The sequence below is a fragment of the Pneumocystis carinii genome (genome assembly GCF_001477545.1).
Source record: "Pneumocystis carinii B80 chromosome Unknown supercont1.16, whole genome shotgun sequence".
Classification (NCBI taxonomy): Eukaryota; Fungi; Ascomycota; class Pneumocystomycetes; order Pneumocystales; family Pneumocystaceae; genus Pneumocystis; species Pneumocystis carinii.
In genome coordinates, this window is record NW_017264728.1 from 171,248 (window position 1) to 191,887 (window position 20,640).

General features: G+C 30.6%; 10 protein-coding genes across 10 annotated transcripts; 6 read left to right on the forward strand and 4 right to left on the reverse strand.

Moving 5' to 3' along the window:
* Window positions 1-110: 110 nt before the first annotated feature.
* T552_03374 (hypothetical protein) lies at window positions 111-635 on the reverse strand. The gene has a single exon (XM_018371880.1). The coding sequence runs from the start codon at window positions 589-591 to the stop codon at window positions 157-159; it is 435 nt and encodes a 144-aa protein (XP_018224370.1). The 5' UTR covers window positions 592-635; the 3' UTR covers window positions 111-156.
* A 397-nt stretch (window positions 636-1,032) lies between these two features.
* On the forward strand, window positions 1,033-1,833 carry T552_03375 (hypothetical protein). The gene is made up of 4 exons (XM_018371881.1): window positions 1,033-1,334; window positions 1,382-1,548; window positions 1,635-1,742; window positions 1,787-1,833. Exons 1-4 carry the CDS (start codon window positions 1,079-1,081, stop codon window positions 1,799-1,801), a joined length of 546 nt encoding a protein of 181 aa, XP_018224371.1. The 5' UTR covers window positions 1,033-1,078; the 3' UTR covers window positions 1,802-1,833.
* Window positions 1,834-2,006: 173 nt separating this feature from the next.
* On the reverse strand, window positions 2,007-4,226 carry T552_03376 (hypothetical protein). The gene is made up of 8 exons (XM_018371882.1): window positions 4,140-4,226; window positions 4,071-4,087; window positions 3,891-4,010; window positions 3,466-3,846; window positions 3,301-3,412; window positions 3,108-3,259; window positions 2,894-3,059; window positions 2,007-2,846 (listed from the first exon to the last, which is right to left on the reverse strand). The coding sequence occupies exons 1-8, from the start codon at window positions 4,177-4,179 to the stop codon at window positions 2,053-2,055; spliced, it is 1,782 nt and encodes a 593-aa protein (XP_018224372.1). The 5' UTR covers window positions 4,180-4,226; the 3' UTR covers window positions 2,007-2,052.
* A 908-nt stretch (window positions 4,227-5,134) lies between these two features.
* On the forward strand, window positions 5,135-7,143 carry T552_03377 (aspartate-tRNA ligase). Its single transcript, XM_018371883.1, has 3 exons — window positions 5,135-6,770; window positions 6,821-6,905; window positions 6,948-7,143. The coding sequence occupies exons 1-3, from the start codon at window positions 5,181-5,183 to the stop codon at window positions 7,097-7,099; spliced, it is 1,827 nt and encodes a 608-aa protein (XP_018224373.1). The 5' UTR covers window positions 5,135-5,180; the 3' UTR covers window positions 7,100-7,143.
* Window positions 7,144-7,803: 660 nt separating this feature from the next.
* On the forward strand, window positions 7,804-9,794 carry T552_03378 (hypothetical protein). The gene has a single exon (XM_018371884.1). The coding sequence runs from the start codon at window positions 7,850-7,852 to the stop codon at window positions 9,746-9,748; it is 1,899 nt and encodes a 632-aa protein (XP_018224374.1). The 5' UTR covers window positions 7,804-7,849; the 3' UTR covers window positions 9,749-9,794.
* Window positions 9,795-10,156: 362 nt separating this feature from the next.
* T552_03379 (hypothetical protein) lies at window positions 10,157-12,079 on the forward strand (the record flags this gene model as incomplete). Its single annotated transcript, XM_018371885.1, has 7 exons — window positions 10,157-10,178; window positions 10,241-10,323; window positions 10,376-10,514; window positions 10,553-10,921; window positions 10,967-11,143; window positions 11,186-11,646; window positions 11,693-12,079. 7 exons carry the CDS (start codon window positions 10,157-10,159, stop codon window positions 12,077-12,079), a joined length of 1,638 nt encoding a protein of 545 aa, XP_018224375.1.
* A 1-nt stretch (window position 12,080) lies between these two features.
* Window positions 12,081-13,247, reverse strand: T552_03380 (hypothetical protein; the record flags this gene model as incomplete). Its single annotated transcript, XM_018371886.1, has 4 exons — window positions 12,081-12,123; window positions 12,162-12,965; window positions 13,015-13,067; window positions 13,113-13,247. 4 exons carry the CDS (start codon window positions 13,245-13,247, stop codon window positions 12,081-12,083), a joined length of 1,035 nt encoding a protein of 344 aa, XP_018224376.1.
* A 1,002-nt stretch (window positions 13,248-14,249) lies between these two features.
* Window positions 14,250-16,928, forward strand: T552_03381 (hypothetical protein; the record flags this gene model as incomplete). Its single annotated transcript, XM_018371887.1, has 6 exons — window positions 14,250-14,356; window positions 14,413-14,616; window positions 14,670-14,842; window positions 14,892-15,161; window positions 15,223-16,135; window positions 16,187-16,928. 6 exons carry the CDS (start codon window positions 14,250-14,252, stop codon window positions 16,926-16,928), a joined length of 2,409 nt encoding a protein of 802 aa, XP_018224377.1.
* Window positions 16,929-16,950: 22 nt separating this feature from the next.
* On the reverse strand, window positions 16,951-18,218 carry T552_03382 (3'(2'),5'-bisphosphate nucleotidase; the record flags this gene model as incomplete). Its single annotated transcript, XM_018371888.1, has 5 exons — window positions 16,951-17,133; window positions 17,188-17,442; window positions 17,495-17,700; window positions 17,749-18,024; window positions 18,083-18,218. 5 exons carry the CDS (start codon window positions 18,216-18,218, stop codon window positions 16,951-16,953), a joined length of 1,056 nt encoding a protein of 351 aa, XP_018224378.1.
* A 1,123-nt stretch (window positions 18,219-19,341) lies between these two features.
* On the forward strand, window positions 19,342-20,428 carry T552_03383 (hypothetical protein). The gene is made up of 3 exons (XM_018371889.1): window positions 19,342-19,368; window positions 19,416-19,866; window positions 19,916-20,428. Exons 2-3 carry the CDS (start codon window positions 19,431-19,433, stop codon window positions 20,380-20,382), a joined length of 903 nt encoding a protein of 300 aa, XP_018224379.1. The 5' UTR covers window positions 19,342-19,368; window positions 19,416-19,430; the 3' UTR covers window positions 20,383-20,428.
* The last annotated feature ends 212 nt before the right edge of the window (window positions 20,429-20,640 follow it).

Genomic DNA, 20,640 nt, shown 5'->3' on the forward strand with positions numbered 1-20,640 from the left:
TTAAATCCACTTCTTCTTCTCACCCGTAAGCATACCTCTTTCCTTACGGGACACCCTTTCCATTAGGCTGTCCCATTCCTCCTTACGGACACGCCTTCCATCGGGCTGTCCCTAACCCCGCTCACGGGACACTCCCTCAAACCATGTGTCCCTTCCTTACGGACACCCCTCAACATGTGTCCCCTCCTCACGGGACACTCCCTCCAGGGGGTGTCCCCTTCTTCTCCAGTCGCGAGACCCGCCCGACGCGTCTGAATCACTCTCTGATTCACAATTCGATGAAAAAGAACCCTCTTTTCCCGCAGATTTTCGCGTATTTAACTCTTCATCCAATTGTATGCTCTTATTTCTAATCTCATTTCTTCTTTTTATTAGATTTTTTGCACGTTCATCATAAACCCTTTGCTCTAATGTCTCATCAAGAAGCCGTTCTCGAGCCCAATAAGATGGCGATGGAGGTGGAGATACCTCATTAGATTCAGTATTTTCCTGAATCTCTTCAGAATCAAAGAAATCCGCCGGAAGAACCGATTCCGGCCGCTGTCGTTTATTAGGGGGTTGATTATGACCAGGCGACGAACGTCGATACATATATTATATATAGAGAGATGAAATGACGAGAGGTCCAATGAGCCTATAAAGGATTTATAGATTTATATATATAAAGAGGATATAATAACGGGGCGAATAATAGTTATATAAGAGAAGAATAAGAGAGGAATATTGGTGTATATTGGTGTATATTGCTGTATAAATATGAGTAATTTCAACAAGATGAGTGGACATGGTATAAAATAGGAGAAAGAGGAGAAATGAAATGATAGAGGAGAATGACGGTAGAAGAGTGTTTTATAAGCTAAAAGAGAAGCAAAGAGAGTATTTGAGGGTATTTGAGTGTATTTTTGAGAAAAAAAAAAGAGGCGGTTTTTCTATATATCAAGAAGGAGGGTATATTAGAAAGTGAAAAAATACAGGAAAAAGGGTCCTAAAGATATCCGTTGTTAATTCTTATTGTAAAAGAATTTTGACCGGTATCGGTTGATCGTCGGATAAAGATTTTTTATAAAAGAGTTTAAGGATGGGGGATAACCAGACATTTATTAATCCTAGTGTTCTTCAGAAGGTCGAACTATGCAGTGGAACAGAGTATGAATGGATGCAAACGTTAGGAGAGGTAGAAATCCATGTGCCGGTACCATTAGGAACACGAGGAAGAGATATTAGTGTTTTACTAGAAAAAAAATTAATAAAAGTTGGACTTAAGAACAAAGAGCCATTGATTGAAGGAGAGCTTTTTAAAGAGATAAAGCAGGAAGAAAGTACCTGGACACTTGGTAGATGAAATGATGAATATATATATGATGTTAAAAAAAATCGATAGAAAACCAAAAAGTGATTATTATACACCTTGAGAAGATAAATAAGATGGAGTGGTGGTCATCAGTGGTCCAGGGACATCCATCTATTGATACGTCTAAGATCCAGCCGGAAAATTCGAAACTAGGAGATTTAGATGCGGAAACTCGATCAATGGTGGAAAAAATGATGGTAAGAATGCATTAAAAGAGTAAAAAGAATATATGGAAGACTTATGAAGGTCTTTCATGTATTTATCTAATCATCTGTAATTATAGTTTGATCAGCGACAAAAGGAACTTGGAAAACCCACAAGTGATGAATTGAAAAAACAAGAGATTTTGAAAAAGTTTCAGGAGCAACATCCAGAACTAGATTTTTCTAAAGTAAGTAGAAAAAATGGCTGTATAATATACTAAATTCTAACTAGGCAAAAATTAACTGAGTTACCTGAAACAAAAAAAATATCGTCATTAGTAAGTATTAAATCTATGTTATTCTTAGTGAATAGTTATCTATCAACATTAAATAATAACATAAGTATTAATGACATTTTTTGAAATCACAAAATCTGTATATATTTATTGAAAATGTATTTGAATAAAATCAAAAGTGTATATTTCCATTTTTTATGAAGCAAATATAAATAGTAAGAGTCTCAATGTGTCTTTTGCTTGAAGGGAAAAAGTTTATATGTTATTTTCCATGTTGTGAGGGGAAATTGTCATTGGAAAATGGATTTGTCCTTGGTTTTTGAGCAAAAGGAAGAGTAGAAGCATTTTGTCGAATAGTCTGTGTTTTAGGATCTATAAAAGGTGTTGTTATATTGTCAAAACTTTTCGAAAATGGATTCGTAGGAGGTGGAAATTGATTTGCTAGAAGAGTTCTTTGATGCTCAAACTCAGTATTCATAGACAGAGGAGGTCGATGAAAGGGATTTGTGTGATTAATACTAGAATTGTTCATTTCTAAAACTGGTGGCGGGATGACTTGATTAAAATGAGGTGGTTGATTGAATGGAAGAACATTCGACTGCGTATGATATATATTATATCCAGAACCAGATAAATTAGCTTGTGTAGGATAGATAGAATTATAATCCTGTTTTTGATTTATGGGAAAAGATGGTTGAAACGATTCTGGATTCTGAATAATTGGTTGAGTAGATTGATAAGGTACATTATTAGGGTGAAAAGCTGAGGAATACTGATTGGATAGCCCATAAGGTATTCGTGCTTGTGGTTGCATTTGCGGTGGCACATTTTGAGGAAATGAAGGTATTGATTGTTCTGTTGGAGCAGAATCAACGACCGTTTGTATCGGTTGTGTTGGTTGAATTCCTGAAAAATTTGAAGGCTTATAAGCCATATTCTTCCCAGGAGTATTCGGAAACATAAAAGCTTGCTCATTCTCAATACTTGAAAAAAAGTCGATTAGATTAATATTGTTTAAATTTTGCTTTTGAGTATTTCCTGATAAAGATTGAGCATCTAAACATTAATAAGTATTAATAAGGTTGATTAATAAGGAATTAAACTTGTAGTCTTTTTTTTTGAAGAAGTTTTAGTAGATTGAACAGTCAAATTCGTCTTTTTTTTATTGGGATCAAGAGCATTTTTACTTTCAATATATTGAAGCCTATTTTTCTCAAAGTTTTTATCATCCAAATACTCTTGCAGTGCACGAGAAAGGCCTACAGGTGCCTGAAACGCTCATAAATTATTGCTTTCAAAGTAACATATATACTATACATGTTTAATATTTGGAACCTCTATACATGTCAAAGTTTCCATCCTACATGCAAATGACAAATAATCCGAAACACTTACAGTCTGTTTAACAAACTTTTTGTATATTTCAAGTGCCTTTTCTGCATCATATTTTGACATTTCAAAATAATGTTCTGATTTATATAAAAAACCTTCTAAAAAACATAATCCATACCAAGAACATTAATTACTCCTTCATTAATTACTTGAAACAGAGATAAAAGATCTCTTATTAGTAATCTAAATCCTGCAATAGTTATATCATTTGTTAAACCATCTTCCAAAAGCTAAAAAATATTTAAATACTAATAATTATACAGAGAAAAATGCAAAAATATACCTTGCAACAAAGTAATGCATCAATTTGTCTCTGAACAATTTCTACTTCCCGAAGAAGTCCTTTTGCTACTGTTAATCGACGTAATCTTCCTTCCACCATTTTGTTGCTTTTTGCATAAACATAATCTACTTGTACATCCTTAAAACCTTGTATTCTTTCCTGTAGATAAAGACCATAGTTTTGAATATTTTTACTTTGTTGAGATATTGCCAACTCCCCTAGAAATAAAAGACCCCCTGAATCATATGATAAAAAGCTAGGATCTCCAAATAGCTCCTTGACTGAAAAATATCTCATATTGTTAGACAAATATCGCAGTGTTATATCCTTAGATCCATCACGAATCATAATATGAATAACAATAAGGCTTTTAAAGACAATCTTAATAAACATAAACTTAAAAATAGTAATAACGGACATCATACGGTCCATGAAGGCTCATGTAGACGTGAAAAGAGCGCACTAAACACCTCAAATAATGCAATATCTCCAGAATAGGTCGCTCCTAAAATACTCTCTAAATATTTCTGTTTTGGCGCTGCTAACTGCAAAAAAAAAGCAATTAGTACGTATATATGCTATATGAAGATATGTTTTCTACTAACTTTTATCTTTGTTGCACCTATATATCTTTAGTATTTCATCATATATATCTTTCCAAGAAAAGGTCTCACCGTTAACGGCTTTTTGATAGGATAGTCCTTTATAGGGCATCAAATGACTCGTATTGATCCGCTGAATCGATCTGTGTTATTTATTTCCTCGGTTTCCCTATATTTATCCCTCTTTTTCTGATTTTAGTATGTCGGGTATAATCTGCGTAGTTATACTAGGCGTCAAGACGTGTTGCATATAAAACGGAAAATGCTAAAAAAAGCGTCTATTTTGTCAATAAACAGATAGCATTGGCTTCAGAAACGAGTTTCTTAGCAACTAATGCGTTTTATCTGCCACAGAAATTACGCATCTTAGCTAATACTTTATCTAGATGCACCTGAACTGTGGACTATAAAATAGACGGTATATGCTAGGTTATATGCTAGGTTATATGCGTCTTTTTATACGCATATAAGCGGGTTAATGCGCATTTATTAATGCATATATTGATCAATAAAAAGGCTTTATAGTATATATTTATTGGTCGAACTAAATCTCAGAGGTTGGCGTCAATTTATGTAACAAGGTAAATTTAATTTGACGCTTTCACCATATATGAAATTCCATAGACAGGAAAAACTAATTAGTTTCTTCTGTTTGGAACATTTTTCTGCCAGGCTTTACTTCATCATTGATTCATTTGACCGTGGAAGGATTAATTTTCGAGGGACCAGATTTCGGGTAAAAATAAGGGCAGATAGCATTTGATAATATTGATAGCTATATATGCGTGGCATAAGAAGCATTATACATAGAAATATGGGGAATAAAGCTTAGAATGAAATTTCATGGCGCATACAATCGTTAAAAATGAGCATTAACCTAGTGAAAGATAAGAGACACCTCTATTTTCTAGCAGCAAAATAGATATTAACAAGTCAATACATGTTATTTTATGTAATAAAGAATCAGATTTTCTATTTTAAATCTATTAATCATAATATGTTATTGGAATGATTTGCAAGGACGATAAGGATCAGGATAGAAGCGAATAATTATCATATTATTATTGGATTTAGAATTTGTTTTATTCTTGTTATTTTTTTTTATATTTGAAAATGTATATTTTCAGGAGATTTGGAAAAAATAGTGGAAAACGATGGGTTCATAGTGAACGAAGGGTTATTTCGTTTAGAACGATTGATAACGCAGATGAAGGGACTATTGTATATCTGCTTGGATGGTTTTTACGGTATAAACGTAAATTGAGCCGTTATATACAGTTTTATGGGTTACGAGATATATTTGGGAAAACAGTACAATTGGTTTTACGGGAAGGAAGGGAAGGACTTGGGGAAGAAGTGGAAAAGGTGTCAGCAGAAAGTGTAGTTGAGGTTAAAGGAATGATTCGATTACGACCGAAGAAGGATCGGATAGCGGATGAAGGATTGGAAGTAGATATGAAAGGAATTCGTGTGATTAATGTGGCAAAACCTCTTCCATTTCAGCCTATGTTTGTATCATCGGTAAATTCTAATGTACGAGCGAAATATCGGTATTTAGAACTTCGTAATCCTATTAATCAAAAGGCACTTTGGTTACGAGCAGAAATAGCAAAAAGTATTCGGGATTTTTTCTATGAACGACACTTTCTTGAAGTGGAGACACCACTTTTATTTAAATCGACGGCAGAAGGTGCTAGGGAATTTATTGTGCCAACACGACAGAATGGTTATGGCTATGCTCTTCCTCAATCGCCGCAACAATATAAGCAAATATTAATGTCTAGTGGAATAGGACGGTATTATCAGCTTGCAAAATGTTTTAGAAATGAAGATTTAAGAGCCGATCGTCAGCCAGAATTTACACAATTGGATTTGGAAATGTCTTTTGTAACTCAAAAAGATATATGTTGTATCGTAGAAACGTTATTAAAACAATTGTGGAAAAAATATCTTGGAATAGAGATTGAGATTCCGTTTAGAAAGATCTCTTATGAAACGGCAATGTCGAAATATGGTTCAGATAAACCGGATTTAAGATATGGGCTTGAGATTCAGAATATAACGTCTTTTCTGGCACCTGTTGCTTCAGAATATCCTATTGTAGATGCAATTGTTATTAAAAATGGTTTAGTTATATCGAAAAATAGATTTCAAATCATTAGCAAAGAAATATCGACATATCATCAACCAATTGTTGTTTATATTCATTCATTAGATAGATTAGAAACATGGTTATCAAGAACACCCTTTTCTCTATCATCTATAAATAACATGAAACAATTAAATAACTACTTAGGACTTGAGGTTAATGACGTTATTTTTTTATCTCAACGTTCTATAAAACACTCAGGTAATCTAACGCAATTAGGACATGGTCGACAGCTGTTATATCATGAATGTGTAAAACATAAGTTAATGCCTTCTTTTTCGGAAAAACAATTCGAGTTTGTTTGGATTAATGAATTCCCTCTTTTTTCTCATGAAAAGGATGATTCGAAACAAGACCAAGCTCGTGTACTTAAATCTACACATCATCCATTTACCAGTCCTTTGGAAGATGATATTTATTTACTTAAAAAAAGTCCTGAATCCGTACGAGCAGATCATTACGACATTGTCGTTAATGGGATAGAGCTTGGAGGAGGTAGTATTAGAATTCATGATACAGCTTTGCAAAAGTATATATTGGAAGATATTCTTAAGGTAAATGATTTGTCCATATTTTTTTTCCTTTATAATTATTATATGTTTAGTTGTCTCAAAATGAAATTGATGAGTTTTCCCATCTTTTTGAAATTTTGTCAAGTGGTTGTCCTCCTCATGGAGGTATTGCTCTTGGTAAATACAAACATTCTACCTATTTTTCCTGATTATTTTTAGGATTCGATCGTTTAGTTGCCATTTTACATGGAACAAATGTTATTAGAGATGTCATTGCATTTCCTAAAACATCTTCAGGCGTAGATCCCGTGGTAAAAAGTCCAGGGAAGATATCTAATAGTGTTTTAAAATATTATAATCTTGATCGATAATTTATCTGGTTAAAGTATACTTTTTTACTTTTCAAAAAACATGGTTAAATAACTAATAAAAGTAATTATTATTCAAATTTCGATTAATTTTTTCTCTAAAATTTGACATTTCCATGGATATATTTATATTTGAACAGAAATAATTAATATAGGTAAATTTACTATTTTTTTCTAAAAAAAAATTCATCTTATCATTTCTAGCTTAGATCTAACATAATTTATTACACAGTTTGGATATATTTTACTTTCAATTGATATTTATTTTCAATTTCATATTTCGATTCATCTACAATCAACATATTTCTTTTAAAAAATTCTTTTCATCACTAAAATCTATCATTAATGACAACATAGCAATCTTAAAATCTATTTCTTCTTCATTCTGGGTTTATTTTCATTTTTTAATATTTTTTATAAATTTTCAAAAATCTCTGGTTTTTTATTTCAACATTTCTTTATTTTAAAATTCTTTCAATCATACACTTTTCTATTACCATTTCTTATAAATAATCTTTGAACTTCAAATTCTTTTTCATTTATATATATTTTTTCTTTTCGATTTAAAGACTTGGAATCTTCGGTATTCTATGTTTTTATAATTCTTAACAGGTAATTTCTTAATACATGTTTAATAAAATAATTAATATAATACTAAGATTTAGAAGAATTTATAGTATAGATTCATGTGAATCTATATTTTTTCTTTTAATTTTTATAAATATTTAAAATAGATCAAAATTGAAGTTTAAAATGGAAGAAATCAGCAATTGTTTAAATAATTTGGCATCTCTTGCGCTTTCAACAACAGGGGAAATTCCTCCTCCATTGGTAGGATGTTCTTTTACTCTTATTGGAACAAAACTTTATGTATTTGGAGGACGTTTAGTTTCTAATTGGTGTTTAACAAATGATTTATATGTCTTGGACTTAGAATCATATATTTGGACGAAAATTCATAATCCTTCACCAAATCTTCCGGAACCCAGATATTTTCATTCAGCAGATATATATTTGAATTGTATTTATGTTTTTGGAGGAATTGGGTTATCTAAAAATCCAGATAAACCTTATTGTGTTTTGGATGATATTGTTGTTTTTGATCTTCAATTTGGAAAATGGAAGAAAATAATGGTATCATCATCATATTTTCCGAAACCTCGATATGCACATTTATCTGTTATTAATATGAATTTTTTGGTGATTATTGGAGGACAAGATTTGGAAAATAATTATATTGAAGAAGCTAATTGTTTTGATTTAAATACACATGTGTGGTCATCTTCTTTCGTTTTTAATAAACATTGTGGTCTTTATCGTTCGGTTGCTTCTTGTAAAATGGAAACTTTTCCCGAATGTGCATTGAATCTTAGTGAAAAGAGTACATTGATATCTGAAATTGCTTCGTCAGGTCAAAACTCGCCTTTTCAGACCAAACGGAAATCATTAAGTATTTCAGAGTCATCAAAAAGATTATCTGTCCATAGCGAAATATCAAATTTACATTATCATTCACAGTCTAAAAAATCATTTGATAATGCACAAAAGTCTGATGGAGAATTAACCTCTTCATCTCATACTCAGTATGTTCCGGGTAGTCCCATTTATATCTATTCTAATTATAATTTCAAAAATCTGAAAAATGGACTTTATATGCTTACTATTTCAGAAAATAATGAATACGATACAACAGACATTTCTGATAAAGTTTCAGGTGAATTAAAACCTTCTGGTTTACGGTTTCCATCGGGAGGTATTCTTGGTGAACATTTTGTTATTTTTGGAACCTATTTAACAAATACTACACATTCTTATAGTATTTGGTCTATTGATCTAAATAGTTTGACTTGGTCAAAGATTGATCCTGGCCCATTATTAAATGAAGGTTCTTGGAACAAAGGAATCATAGATTATGATAAAAATTGTTTACTTATTTTTGGAAATAAAAAACAAGATTTAGTTGAGGATTATAATCATCGAAGAATCAATTTTGATCATATTATTCTAGTTGAACTTGAGGCTTTTGGAATTTTCAGAGTAACTATTCCAAAAATGTCTTCTACTGCTCAAGAATTGGGATTAATGATGTTGGAAGATCCTTCTTTTTCCGATATGGAAATCTTAACACAAGATAACGTTGTTCTACCCTGTTCTACAAAAGTTTTGTCCACAAGATGGCCTCGGTTTCATAGTTTTTTCAAATCAAGTCTTAAAAAAGATACCACTGAGTTTTCAACTTATGATTTTTTAAATGAAAATCGAAGAAGTACTTTGACTTTACATAATAATTTGACTCAATTGAGCAACAGTGGACCTCCATCTGCAAGATTTTATAATCGTTCTCGTACTCTTTATATTCCTCATCCATCATCTGTTGTTCAGCAATTTCTTAGATTTTTATATACGTATTCATTAGAACCAAGTATTTTGGATGATATTTCGGCTCTTTTCTCTCTGCTATCACTCTCTAAAAGTTTCGGTCCTGATTTAGAAGTAAAAGATCTAAGTCTTTATATTTTTTATGCTCTTCAGAAATGTTTAACTCCTGAAAACGCTTCTTCTATCTATGAAATGGCTGTCTTGTACGGACATAGAGGGTTACAGATCCGTGCTCTGAAGCTGGTTTCTTCTTTAAACAAAGATAATAATTAATTCTTCTCTATCATAACTATTTTATTTCAAAAAAATATATACACAAATTATACATTTTTTAATCTATTTTTCAACAGGAAAATACGCAATTCACTTCTAATTTCTTGATTTTTATGGTTTTTAATAATATTTTTATACTTCAAAATTTACTGACTTTTTTTATATATTTTCTTATCTCCCAGTCGCTACTTTTAACCTCTTGTCAACTTCAATTTTTTTTAGGAGCCTATTTTGAGGGCTATTGAGGCGGGGGTTTGAGGGGAATTTGAGGGGTATTGACAATTAATACATGAATTATTGGTTATATACTTATATGAATAGATATATTGCTTTTTTTCCCGTTTTTTTTCCAGTTTTTTTCGTATTTTTATGGGTTAATATGATGAGTTCCACTTATAACCAAAGAAGATGGATTATCCTCTCATATTGGGTGATTATATTGCTTATATTTCAATAATCTATGTTAAATAATCGAGCTTTTCGTTTTTATAGCTATTCCTGTATGGTGGGAATTGACAAAAATCTATAGAGCAAAGCTGCCACTTTCACAGATGGATAACTGGTCAAAGGGCTATGTAATTCATCATTATTACTGATGGGTTTTGTTATTTTTAATATTTTTATTAGATGTGCAATATTCAGTTTGATATCCCTATTGTTATTGATGTTTCTCATGAATTTAATAATGTGGATGTGTTGGTTCAGGAAATAAAACAAATATTTGCTTCTAAACAAAAAGAAAATATAATAAAATTACATATAAAAGGTTGAAATTGAATTTTTACATTTTTCTATATATTAAAGAATTGATAGAAAAATATAAAAATCAAGAGGAACCATATTATACGGTTAAACTTCGTGAAAACAAAGGAATTTCGTCGGTTTCTCAACATATTTATTATAATAGAACACTTTATATTGATTACAATTTAAAAATTGTTCCAGAATTACCAAAAATCATTTCACAAGCTTTGTTAGATATATTTTCAGTACAAGAAAAATACATGAAATTTCATTTAGAAAAAATCAAAGATCTAAATGGTTCATCAAAACTGGAAGATATGGATATGAAAGTGGTAAAATATTCGTCAAGTTTTGATATCGTTTTCAGTCTTATTAACGGCGGTGAAAAAAAAGTGTTATTATATTGGGATATTGAAAAGGCTATAAATCGTATCGTACGTTTTTTATTTTACCTTTTTTCTAATATATGAAAAGTATATTTCGGGCCATTATTGAAACAGCTTTCGATGTTTTCTAAATTCTATGTAGAATCTCAGGTTCAATTTTGCGCTGAATTAACATTTAATCCACAAAAATCAAAACAAAATGATGCATTTGAAATCCCGGCTAATCAATTTTCCGAGTTTGTTAATTCTATTGAATGGAATTTAGGTAAACTAAAACATATTTTTCAATTTAAATATAATTTTATAGCTACAACACTTTCATCAGATAAAATAATTAATTTTCTGGTTTATGTTCCTCCATATGATACTCGGCCTCTTTTTTTCAAAGATTTTGAGGACCATTTAATTTCTAATAATTCTTTTTTAGTTCCACAATGGGGAAGCATTGTGATTTATAATCAAGAATCTACCAATGCTAATCCATATTTGAACACAACAAGTCTTCTGCCGATTTTTCATATATTTGTTTCGAATTTTCTGTCTCTTCTTGGTGTACCTTCTTTACCTTCATATATTCATCAAGAACCTTTACCGATTCTAAATAGTTGGAGACTTGACGGTCTTTATAGACAACGTATCGTTGAAAACATGGTTTTTGCTTCTACAACACTAGGTAGTCTTTCTAGACTAGTTCGGCAAATCTCAAACATGGCTGTTCCTGATCAAGTTCAACAAGACGTATTCGAAACAATAAATCATTTAAGAAAAGTAATATTCTTCAAATATTTACAAAACTTAATTCATTCTTTATTAGGCATGCCAGAATTTGAATGATTTTAATTATTTTTCTGCTTTAAAAGATACCAGTGCTGCAACTAGCTTGGTTGAAAAAGCATTTTTTGACCCATCAATGGTTAGTATGCTTTATTTTCCAAATGAGCATAAATATGGTGTATATCTTCCCTTATTTGGGCCGCTATTTTTCCCATTGATTACTTCTTTGGTTCAAGAAATTAAAACTTTCTTTTACTATTGGAGAAAAAAGCGTGAAAAAAAGGAATCCAAGTCAGTGGCACAGAATGATTATTCTGTGTCGCAGGACATTCTTCCTGAAATACAAGATAAACCATCGGTACAAACATCTAATCGACCAATTCGACGTAGGTTAAATGTACGTTTTTTAAACTTTTTTCCTCTTTAATTTAGATGTTTCTTCGCCTTCTTTTCCAACTCCTACAACCAACTCTGTTTCCATAAACATATTAATCATTTCTTCACTGTACGCAAAACCTTCTTTAGCCCATTGAGCAATGGTACTCTCTTCACCATTATACATAATAGCATTAGCAAAAAGTAAAAGAACTTCTCGGTGAAATTGTTTAGATGTAGTAATCTTTCCATCACGGATTTTATTTCTGATCAACTTCATATCTGTTGGAAAATGAATCAAACTTGAATATCCAGGCGCATCTTTATCTGAAACTGGTCCCATAAAAACGGTTCCATGCTTATGTTGTGAAAGACTCATCCATAATGGTAAAATCATACTTTGAAAACGTTTTAATGACGTCGATTCTAATGCCGATGGTTTACTCGAATTTTCACTTATATTTTCCGGTTGAAAAACTTGCATTTCTTTCTTCACAAGGCTTCTCGTGCTTTTCTTAACATTTTGTTTCTTTATATTCTTGTCATTCTTTTCTTGCAACTTTGATCCTTGGTTTCCTATAGCTTCAACTGATATACTATTCTCTTCTACTTGTGGTATCACCTCCTCTGCATTCATTGAACTTGCTACCTCTTCATGACGTCCTTTTCTTTCAACTACAACGGATGCTGATGATATATCTGCTGGATTTTCTACATTATTTTCATTTTTTGTCACGGTTTCCTCTATATTTAGGCTTATTGGTAATCGTCCACTCTGAATCTCTTCAATTTCTTCTGTAATCTTCTTATAGGCTTCTTCTTCCTTACGAATCTCCTTCTTTAACTCTATTATACGTTTTTCATATAAAATTTTACAAAGTTTAGATTCAATTGACCTTTCTTCTGGGCATATTCCTTCTTCTATTGATCTATTCTCCCTTCATATCCCTCATTAGATTATTTTATCTCTTATATATTGAGGTTTACTCTTTTTTTAGCTGGTTTTCTTCAAGTAGCTGCTCATATTGCGCTTTAATATCCTGTATTTTCCTTTAATAATGGTAAACCTGATAGACTGATGTTACTTCAATAGAATAAATAGCCTGATCTGCCAGAGGATGTTGTAAAAGGTGAGTTTGAATAATAGAAAAGTCTGTGCCATGTTTAAAAACCAGTTGTGCTAGAAGGAGAGATGATATATCGGTCCATGTCTTATCCATAAGACTATTCTATCGCTTATATAGAGACTATATACCGATTATATAGAGACTATATACTGATGTATATAGACTATATTATAAGTATATAGAGAGTATATTACAAGTGTATACGGACTATATTACAAGTGTATACGTCTTGTATGCGTGCTGTATGCGTGTTGTATGCGTGTTGTATGCGTCTTGTATGCACGCTTTCTCGATCTTCTTCAATAAGATAAATACGCATATAACCCATAAATACAAACATAAAAAAGACCAAATTCACAAGAATAATACTCAGAACTCTGATTTAACAAAGAATATCGTCTTAAACCTCCTTCTAAAGCACAAAATCTCTTTAAAAACTCTCTAAAATATCTTTAAAAAAAATCATCTGGAAATACTCTTAAAATACCTTGTTTTTCTTTGTTTTTATTATCTTTTTATTTTCTAATTTTTGCAGATTTTTTCCTGTCAGTTTTCTCTCAGTTTTTGATATCTCAAAATATCCCTTTAAACCACGCGGTTCTTAAGTTATTGCTTAATATTTTATTTAATCTCGGGTTTTATTAATATTTTTCTTAATATTTTCATAAATCTCCAAGGTTTAGCACAGGGAGTTTATGTTATGAGGGTTTAGAGGATATTCAGGCACGGGAAATATAAATATCATTAGAATAACATTATAAGTGCCAATAATAAGAAGGGATATTTGGATATATATTACTCTATGAAGAGGGGAATAGTCAGGAACAAAGTATAATAGAGTCGAGTAAAATAGAGCAGAGCAGGAAGGGGGTAGAATAGAGTGGAAGAAGAGAAGAAGAAGAAAAGAAGAAGAGAAGAAGTTGAACGGAGTAAAACAGAGTTGAACAGAGTTGAACAGAGTTAAACGGAGTAAAACGGAGTAAAACGGAGTTTAACACAGTAAAACGGAGTTTAACATAGTAAAACATAGTATAGAACAAAGTAGAACAAAGTAAAAAGGGATAAAAATAAGGGAAAATCTTTATCAAGAAAGAAATGAGAGGAAAAGGATTAATCAAGATTACAGACGATGATGATATTGAGCGGAGTCAAGAATATAATGAGTTTATTAAAGAATTAGAGGCATATCATATAAAACGGGGGTAAAAAGCAGAATTAAACGTATAATTATTATGGGATTCATAATAACATGGTAAAGTACAGGAACATTTGTGCGTGAACCGATTATTGGACCTCATCGGATTGATTTACTGAAATTATATAAACGAGTGATTGAACTGGGGGGATATGATAAGGTATCATCAGAAAAATCATGGTGGAAAAACCTTTCAAACCATTACAAACTTCCACCTATGTCGAATGCGGGATATCTTTTGAAATCAATCTATTACAAGAACTTGGCGTATGGAAATATTATGAAAAAAAAAGAAAAGTGATGTTAATAATGATATTTAGTGCATGGGAAATGGAAAAACATTGGAAAAAGACGCCACCGGCACCAGAACATCTTGAATTTCAAACGGCAAAAGGAGGAGATATTATGACAAGAACAGCGGAAAATTATCAAGTAACGACTAAGGAAGATGTGCGACCGGATTCATCATCATCACCTATGCCATTAGTAAGAAGTGAATTTTCCCCAAATTTAAAGAAAAAAGAAGAATAATGAATGAAAAGATTTAAGAGCAGCGCCAGTTCCAAGAACGTTTTATCAACCGGATGAACGATTAACACAAGCGAGATCAGCGCTTCAAAAACAAGCACAACAACAATTACAAATGCAAGCACAACAACAACCTTTTTCAACGCATTTTGCTACGTTAACCTTTCCCGAGAATGTAAATAATAAATTGCAACCACAACCAGTCATTACGCCTGCAAATACACATGCATTAGAATATCTAAGGAATAGTACGTACGGATCTCAAAATGGAGCAAAAATTGGAGGTAAACATATAAATCATTTTAATTTTTCTTCATTAGTTTAATATGATGATTTATTATAAAGCGGGTATCCAAGGTGCACCATTTATGGTTCGAATTGCGCTTGCGCTTAAATCAGGTTTAGTATCAGAATTGGATTGGGCTTTACATCATTTGGTTCGATTATCATATGAACAAGGTAATAATCTTAGGTTTGATCGTATTCCAGATTTAGCAGAAACATTGATCAAGAAACTCTATGAGTTTTTAAAACAAGTATCAAGGAAAGAAATGGAATTCGATGAGGAAAACGATGACTGGTCTATGGATTATCAATCAAGAAAAGCATTGGATAAAATATTAGAGGCAGCACTTATTCTTCGTAATCTTGCATTACTTTCCGATAATGCTAGTTATTTGGCTCGATTGGAAATGACACATCCTACGTTAGTTTTAGGAATTAAACAGATGAACGATTTTTCTTTCATAGAATTAAAGCATTATTGTATGGATATTATTGAGGCAGTCAGTTTTTATACAATTATTAATGATGAAAACGATGATCTTTATTTAAGTTTATGTGAACTTTTACAATGTGACGATAGAGCCATGTTAATTGGAGCCTTAAGAGCACTTGCACGATTAGCGCTTCATGATACAAATAATCGATTGCTTCAAAATATTTCACCTTATATACTTTATAGAGTGAGGTTATTGTTAAGTTTAGATGATGAAGAACTTTTAGGTTCTGCTTTAGATTTCATGTACCAATATACAACGTATAAAGCGAATACGCAAAGTATATTGGAACTGGAGGATATTCATGATTTAATCGATCAATTAGTAAGATTAATGATGTTTCAGGCGGAAGAGAAAGAGACCCATGTATCATTGTCTACAGACATTAAACAATACATACCTACTGGTCCTCCTCCATTACCCGCAGAAATTGTTCAAGAATTATTAGGATTCGGAGAACCTGATAGAGCGGTTAAATGGTTATATTTGATTTAATTCTTTTTTTTCATATTTCTTATACTTTTTAATAGGATGCGTGTTTGTTATCAAGAAAGTTCGAACGATGATATAACACAAATGCATTTATGGCAATCCTATCAAGCAAGATTTTCACCTTTTATTGCAGCCGGAAGACCTCTTCTTTCTGCAGCAGATTTAATTAAAATAGCTAGTCGTGCATTTCCAAAGGCTAAAGCAATGGTATTAAATGCACCTGAAGGACAAAATTTTATTATTAGAGGAGTTCGTCCACGTGAAATTGCAATTTCAATCAAAGGAGAAAGTTATGTTTCCTGTAAATGGGTAGTTGAAACAAATGATTCTGGCATTTGTGGATCTCAATTTCCAAATTCACAAGAGCTATTCAAACATATCATTGATCATCATTTACCCGAGGTTCGTTTACTTTCATCCTCAGCACCGCCTTTAGTTTGTAAATGGTTTGATTGCACTCGGTTTACATTACCAGGAGAGAAAGATCGTTTTATCGTATTATCTCATCTTAGAACACATATACCGGATAAGTTAACGCAATTCGTCTCATCCAGTTTATGGGAAAATATCTCTATACATACAAAAACAACTGCTGTCGACGAACGAGGAGAAGCAATTGGTGTAGCATTAACAGCAACATTGATCTTACGGAATCTAGCGAAATCTAAACACAGACAAGATCTTTTTATTAATATTGAAAATTCTATTATTCATGTTGTAGCCGAAAATCCTGTATTATCTACATATTTATCTGAGCTTTTGGTTGAAATACGATGTTAAGTACAAATAAAAATACAGCATATTACTGTTTTTTTAATATAGACATTACCGCTTCCAAAACCTTGGCATGCAAACACTTTGATGCTGCCACAATACCATAATTTTCTGAAAGCCTCTTACCTTTACTAAAATCCAATGTCTTTCCATAGGCATCAGTAACTATTCCACCTGCTTCTTGAACAATTAAAGCACCTGCTGCATGATCCTATTGTCTTTTTTTAATAATACATATTATTAAACTTTGTTTTATCTACTATACCCAAATTTTTTCATGATAATCTGGATGATTAGGCAGACGAAGATAAATATCACATTCCCCACGTGCTAACATGGCATATTTTACTTGAGAATCTACCTCAATAGGTTGACTCGTAATTCCTAAGGTATTCATAATTCTTTTATGTATTTCTAAAGCACTATGACCCGGTGCAAGACTTTGACAAACACGAGCATCTTGAATATTTTCTTTATTTCTTGTATGAATCAAAATTTCCCCATTTTCATTCAATATTCTCTAGATATATATATTAATTCATATTCATTCATTCATTCATAATAAAAACTACTTGGTATGCACCCTCTCCCTTACTAGCATAGAAAATCACTCCTGTCTCTACATTATGACCTTCATAAATATTATAATTATGTAAATTCGGACATCCAAGAACTCCAAGAGATGGTTCACCATTCTCAATTAATGCTAAACAAATTGCGTATTGTCCACCTCGAAGAAATCCTTTTGTACCATCAATTGGATCAATTACCCAATAACCTGACCTTGTTATTATTTAACTTTTTTTATAATAATAACATGTTTTACGTTTTTTATTGATTCCTTCCTCATTACCACTAGATCTTACAAGTTCCACTAGATCTTGTATACTATTAATCTTTCCAATCATTTTTTCATTATTATTTTTAAGATTCTTCTCATCATTATATCCTTTAAATATCTTCTTAACTTCCATCCAAACCTCTTGTAAAAATTCTTCTTGTAGAATCATAGAATCTACCGTTTCTTCTCCAATAACTGCTTCTCCTGGGAAAACTTCTTTCAATATTCCAGTAATTATTGCTTGAACTCCAAAATCCGCTACTATTCATATTCATCAATAACTTGATAATAACTTATTATTTTATCTCCTAATAAAAACCTGTAACTGGTGAACAATCTCTTTTTAATAGAACTTTATTTGTATCATTTTGTTTAATAAAAATAGATGTTGCAAGATGACAAGCACGTTTAACCGCTTGAATAGCTATATTTTTTTGTTTATCCAGTTGAGACATGTTGAAGAAGAAGAAGAAGAAGAAGTAAGTTTTTTTAATAAAAAGTAAGTTTTTTAATAAGAAGTTGAGTCTTAATGAGAAGTTGTTATAAGTAAGTTTTGACAAGTAAGTAAGTTTTGTTAAGTAAGATCCTAATGAAAAGTCTTAATAATAAGTTTGAGTTGAGTTTGATGAGTAAGTTGTTATAATAAGGAGTTTTTATAAAAAGAAGCTGAAGTTGAAGCTGAAGTTGAAGTTAATAAGACGTTGAGATGTTAAGACGTTGAGATGTTAAGACGTTAAATCTTCAAAGTTAATAAAGACGATTAATTAAAGTTGAAGTTGAAGTTAATAAGGAGTTGATAAGATGTTGATAAGAAGTTGATAAAAAGTTAATAAAAAGTTAATAATTAATAATAAAATAATAATAAAGAGTTAAAAAATATTAAGAATTATTAAGAATTAATAAAAAGAAGTTAAAAGTTGATAATAAAATTAATAAAAAGTTAATAAATAAATTAAAGTTAAAGTTGAAATTGGAGTTAAAAGTTAATAAAATAAGTTAATAAGGAGTTAATAAGAAGTTAATAAAAAGAAGTTAATATTAAATAATAATAAATAATAATAATAAATAATAATAATATTAATAATAATAATATTAATAGTAATAATAATAACAAGTTAATAATAAATAATAAGAAGAAGTTAATAGTAATAAAAAGTAATAATAAATTAATAATAAGAAGTTAATAATAAGTAAAAATAATAAGTTGATAATAAGTAATAATAAATATTAATAAATAAGAAGTTAATAATAATAAATATTAATAAAGAAATAATAAAAAGTTATTAAAGAGTTAATAAGAAGTTAATAAGAAGTTAATAAATTAATAAAGAGTTAATAATAAAAGTTAATAAAGTGTTAGTAAGAATTAGTTAATAAGGAGGAGTTAAAAGTTGATAATAAAGAGTTAATAAAAAGTTAATAAGAAATAATAAGAATTAATAAGAATTGATAAGAATTAATATAATAATATTATTATTCGTTTAATAATAATAATAAGAAGAAGAAGAAGATAAATAAAAATAGTTAAAAAGTAGTAACTAAAAAGTAGTAGCTAAAAACATATTAAAATAATAAAGTACTTCTGTTAAAAAGTATAAATAGGAGGTAATTAAGATAGTACAAGATAAACAAGAGAATAATAGAGAAATAAGAAATAATATAGAGAAATGATAAATGATTATATTATTAAAGATAAAATTAAATGGAGAAATAAAAAAAGATTTAAAAAAACTTTAAATCTATTAGAAGGAAATCATAAATCTTTAAAAGAAAATGATTTACAAGGAAAACAAAATAAATCTCTTATAATTAAAAGAATGGATAAAAAAAATCCAATTTATGCTCCATGGAGTAGAAAAGAATTTTCAAAAAGACTTTCTACATTTTGGTCATTTCCATGGCATAGTATTGAATTACCTTTTAATGCAGTGGTTTGTGCAAAAAATGGTTGGATTTGTATGGGACAAATGAAAATAAAATGTCAATTATGTAAACAAGAAATGGAGTTAAAAACAGAGATTAAAACAGAGATTAGAGATGAATTGAATCAAGTAAAGATGGGTCATAAAGAAAATTGTTGTTGGAGAAAAAAGTCATGTGATGGTATGTATATATATATATATAATATTAGAAAGAAATGTTAAACAAGTAGAATCTATTATGAAATTGCCATTATCCGATGGGAAAAGGGCTATAGAAGGGTTTAATGAACGTACAAAAAAGTTGGATATATTTAAGGGAGTACCAAAAAAATTAAAAGTACCTATAGATATGAAAAAAGATTTGGTGAAAAAAAATACAGAAATCCTATCTATTTTTGGGTGGAATGGGATAGAAATAGATGGAATAGGATTATTAGTATGTGGAGCATGTCATAGAAGGGTTGGATCATGGTATTTTGAATCGGAAGGAGAAGAAGAAGGGTTTGATGTTGTTTTTGAACATAGAAATTATTGTCCTTGGGTGAATTCAAAGAGTCAAATCTCAGTAGAACCGGGTTGGAAGATATTATATGGATGGTTATTACGTTTAGTGGAACCAAAGCTATTAGAAACAAAAGAATCGCTAGACGTACGTCTACAGAGACTAAGGGAAGCATTGGGACTTAAAAAAACATAGATAAAGAGTTTTTTATTTAAATTTATCTAAATACTGAGTTAAAAAGATGAGGAAGCTGTAAGAGGAAGAGGGAGGTATATTTAAAAAGTCAATATTAAAAATAAAAACTGGGAAAAATTTCAATAATATAAATACTAATAGATTTATATGAGTGTTTAGCAGGAAGGATTGAGATTAATTGTTCTAGAATAAAGATGTGTCTTGTTTTGTATATAAATTTATACGGGTTACATGAAAACGATATTCGGCAGTAAAATC